Raw genomic sequence first — 4,356 nt, forward strand, 5'->3', positions numbered from 1 at the left:
AAACCCTGGGGACACCCTCTGCTTGCCCACCCCTGCCAGCACCAAGCACCTCAGTGCTTCACTCTCTTGCCTTCGCCTCCAGACAAGCCATCATCTCAAGCAGGACCACTGAAATCTCCCCAGAGATGGAGGCAGCCCCCCTCCTCCCTCCAGCACATGGCACGGAGGCTTTTAGGCTAGTTTTCACTAGAGTTCACACAAATCTCGCCTTCCCCGTTCCCACCCCCCCCCTTCCCTGTGCAACTGAACTCAGCCATTGAGCCCAGCGAATGGTTTATTTCCCAGGTTAGGACAAAGCAGGGGTCTCTGTGTGCCCCTGGAACCAGCAGAACAAAACGCACAAAGACGTTAGAGGGCCATTTGTAACCAAATCCCAACACACCAGATACTGTTGGGATTATGTCAGAAATATTTTCCCAGAATGCCCTCCCCCCATGCTCCCTCCTACAGATGTTCGGCCCCCACACCACAGATGTTGTTCCTCTTGCAAAATGAGCTTTCCCCTTCCTCTCCCAAATACCCCTGATGTTTTGCACATTGCCTTCACCGAGGTCTCTTTTCCACCCTGCCCTCCTCGTCCCCCCTGTTCCCTGCTGCCTCACTGACAAACGGGTGGAAAGGCCAACCTGTCTCCTCACGTGGGGCTGAGCGGATGGCTGCCGGGCTCTATGGGGACATTGGCTGCTGGATGTCACTGTCCCTATCACCTCATCCCCACCATGCCCGTTAGAAAAGCCATCTCCCTTTTTCAGCCCCTGTGTGTGACCTCCGGGCTCTGCAGGTCTGTTCCAGGGGGCTCACCAGACCACAGTCCCCTTGGATGAAGCCAGGGGGATGTGGGCCAAACCTCAGAGGGTCCCGGCGCCTTCCCACGGACTCGGTGTCATGCCGGTGTCACGGGGAGCAGGAGGGAGGCCAGGATCTCCCCACCACCCTGCAGACGCCTTGGCGGAGGACGGCTCCTGGCTGGCAAGGCCCTTGGGCAGCAGTTTGTTCCTCGGGGATGCCGGGCGCGCTTCAGACACCAGAGGGAACAGCCAGACCTTCCCCTCCAGCACCGGCAGCCCACGCGGAGCACGCAGGGGGACGGGACGGCCTGGCAGCCCGTCAGGGCCCTACTCCAAGCCCTGTGACTGACAGACAGAGACAGACAGACAGACAGACAGACAGATCTCCGTTGGGAGCGGACTTGCACTGCCCGTGCCCCCGCTCCCCGGGGCTGGGCTCCTCTCCAGCCGGCCGGCTGTGGCAGGCTGCCCGCTCTCCCTTGCACTGGCTCCATGAGCTCCAGCGGCAGAGCGGGGGGTCCCAGCGGTCCCGGCACACGAGGGTGGCATCTGAGGGCACGCAGCGCATGGCAGGACCAGCCCATCCTCCTGACCCCAGCACGCACCCGGCTGCACGGCGGGGACCAGATGCCAGCCCCCGGGGCTCCGTCACGGCGGCGGGGCTGGGCACGGGGCTCGTTGCCATCCTTTCCTTCTGGGCTACTGGCGGCAGCCGGGAAAAAACATTTGTTCTGACACACACGGGGCCGCCGAGCTGTGTCAGGCGCTTTGATGGCCGGGGCGGTAACCTCGACCGCTTCCTCTGCCAGTGGGAGAGCCGAATCCAAGAGGCACAGAGCATGCAGGAGCCTGGGACGGGCGGCACGAAGCAGGAATCTCCCAAGGACTTCAGATGACACTTCCACTCCGGGACATCGTAACCCTTTCGGGCGGACATCGTAACCCTTTGGGGCGTTACGAGCCATTTCTCTCCCGTCCTTTTTTTTTTTTTTTTTTTTTTTTTTGGTTCCCCAGCGGGTTATATATGCAAAGAAAACCCAGAGCAGGATCCCGGAGAGGCGTTAAGCGGTGGAGCTCTATCAGCCTTCGGGGCGTCTCAGCACTTACACCAGTACGGCCCAGCCACAGCCCTTTACTCATCACCTGCTCCCAGCAAGAATTCGAGTCTCTGCTGGTCTCCCAGGGAGCTGGGGTGCAGTACGGGGATTTTCTTCAAAGATAGAGTTTATTGCTAAAAATGTTTTGATCAGTGATAGCTCATATTTACATTGATATGTTTTTAAAGGAATATTCAAGTAAACATTTCCAATAGCTTCTGGCATAATCTCTAGCTTTTTTTTTTCTTTTTTTCCTATACACAAACGTTAAAATAAATAAACTGTACACAGAGAATTTCCTTTAACATCTCTACACGACTATATGTATTCCCACACAAGAAAACGATTCCACTCTTTCATAGATTTGTACTTTTCTTTAAAATTTCCTCCTTAATTGTTATACACTTAAAAAAAAAAAAAAAGAACCCAAACAAAAAACCCAAAACAAAACAAAAAAACCCACCAAAACCTAGAGACCTTGGCAAAATTCAAACAACAGTGACAAAAAAAAATACAGCACAGAGGAACAACCATCTTCGGGGATGCTGCCGTTCTTACTTTTCCTTTTTTTTTTTAACCCCCCTCCCCTTTTCTTTTTGATAAAATCTTCTTTATAAGAAATTTCTGCCCTTCCCTTCAGTAGGGAAATGCTCAGGTTCTGTGAGGATGGATTGAAAATGTGGTCCTATGTCTTTAAAATAATAATAATAACAATAATTATAATAATAATAATAATAAAAAACAGCTGCAATTTCCCCCTTTCCTTTAAAATCTCTCTATTTACACGACGGGTATTTTTTTTAGCTTTTTTTTTTTTTTAGTTTTTTTTATTATTATTATTTTCCTTTTGTTAGAAGGCTATATACGTATAAAAATAGACATCTGATTGTAGTGCTTTACTGTGCCTTTGGCCTGCCCTGCAGTTCCTGGGTTCGCTTGTCCCCTCTCAAATAAAATAACAATAAAATAAGTCAAAAAAAAAAAAAAAAAAAAAAAGAAACAAAAGACGGGTTCCTCCCCCGCCGTGTTGGGGGGATGGTGGAAAAAAAATCCAAACAACCTTCCCCCCCATAAAAAAAAAAGAAAAAAAAAAAGAAGCCATCATCCAAACGGCAAAATAAGGCAGTGCAAGGGGCCGAGGGGGCTAGCAGGAGCACTTGCACTCGGAGATGAGCGGGTACTGCACGGGGATCCAGGTGCAGTACTTCTGGCTGGACCAGCCCTGGCAGTGCCAGCGCAGGAAGGTCTTGGTGACCGACTTGACGGGTTTGCAGAACATGCCCTCGGGCAGCGAGCAAGACTTCTCGGCGAAGCAGTTGCCCTCCTTGATGTAGCGGGGCCAGAAGCGGACGCCCAAGTCCTTCCAGGTGTAGAGGACGGGGCAGTATGTGTACGCCCAGAGCCACTGCAGCACCTTCCGCCGCGCCTTCTTGCCCAGCCGCAGGCGGGGACCCGGGGCCGGCCCCGACCCCAGCCCCGGTCCCGGCCCCGCTCCCGGTCCCGGGCTCAGCCCCAGCTCCAGCCGCCGCAGCTCGGCGGGCAGCGCCGGCCGCCCCCGCCCCGCCGCTTCGGCGCCCGAGGCGTTGGCCGGCCCCGGCACGGCCACGGCCATGAAACCGGGGTCGAAATGGCTGCCCAGCTTCTTCCGCAGAGTCCTCTCGTCCAGGTCCTGCTCCTTGGGGTCGTACTCGGGATCCGGGTGCTCCACGATGTCTTTGACGGGCAGGTTGTCGCTGGGCGAGGGTCGCAGCCGCAGGAAGGGCTGCCCGCCCCCCGGGCGCAGCAGCCCCAGGCAGGAGCAGAGCAGGAGCGCCCGGATCGCCGTCATGCTCCGGGCGGGCCCCGCCGGCCCCGGCTCGGCGCTGGCTTCCCCGCGGGGCTGCCGCTGCGGGCTCGGCTCCTAGCGCTGCCCGCCGGCGCCTGCCAGCTCCCGGGGACTCATAAATAGGCAGAGACAAAAGTCCGGCGAGGCCCGTTACTTTAAATAGCTCGGCCGGGGTTGTGTGACAGACGCATCTGAGGCTCGCTCCGCGGCCGCTGGCTCCCCGGGGCTCCCCGCCGGGCCGGCTCCAGCCGCGGCCGGGAGCGCCGGGGGGTCCGTGCCTCCCCCGCGGGCGGCGGCGGGGCAGGGCAGGGCACGGCGGTGGCCGAGCCTTCCTCCTCCTCCTCCTCCTCCTCCTCCTCCTCCGCCGCCGCTCTTGCTCACTCCCCCCCAAAATTCACAGCGGACTCGTCTCCATCGCCATGGTGACAGCTGGGCCGAGCCCCACGACAGCTCGTCTAGACGGTGTGACAGGGTTTGGCGTGAGACCGGAGCCCGAGAATAAAACCCTCCTTTATAGCCGGGCGAGCCGGGCGAGGGGGCGGGGAGGAGGGTCACGGCGCCGCGGACCGCTCGGGCGGCCCCTGCGCGGGCACCGCCGGGACGCGGGGCTCAGGCGGCGGCGGGCTGCGGCAGCGCCCGCGGCCCG

At 57.7% G+C, this 4,356-nt stretch overlaps 1 protein-coding gene across 1 annotated transcript; it reads right to left on the reverse strand.

Annotated features, from left to right (window-relative positions):
- Positions 1 to 2,994: 2,994 nt before the first annotated feature.
- LOC103536865 (noggin-2-like) lies at positions 2,995 to 3,728 on the reverse strand. Its single transcript, XM_008503099.2, has one exon. The coding sequence runs from the start codon at positions 3,711 to 3,713 to the stop codon at positions 3,030 to 3,032; it is 684 nt and encodes a 227-aa protein (XP_008501321.2). The 5' UTR covers positions 3,714 to 3,728; the 3' UTR covers positions 2,995 to 3,029.
- Positions 3,729 to 4,356: the final 628 nt, after the last annotated feature.

The sequence above is a fragment of the Calypte anna genome, chromosome 14 (genome assembly GCF_003957555.1).
Source record: "Calypte anna isolate BGI_N300 chromosome 14, bCalAnn1_v1.p, whole genome shotgun sequence".
Classification (NCBI taxonomy): domain Eukaryota; kingdom Metazoa; phylum Chordata; class Aves; order Apodiformes; family Trochilidae; genus Calypte; species Calypte anna.

Excerpts from the sequence above, each read along its gene's own strand:
- LOC103536865 (XM_008503099.2), bottom strand. The coding sequence starts at position 3,713 with ATGACGGCGATCCGGGCGCTCCTGCTCTGCTCCTGCCTGGGGCTGCTG.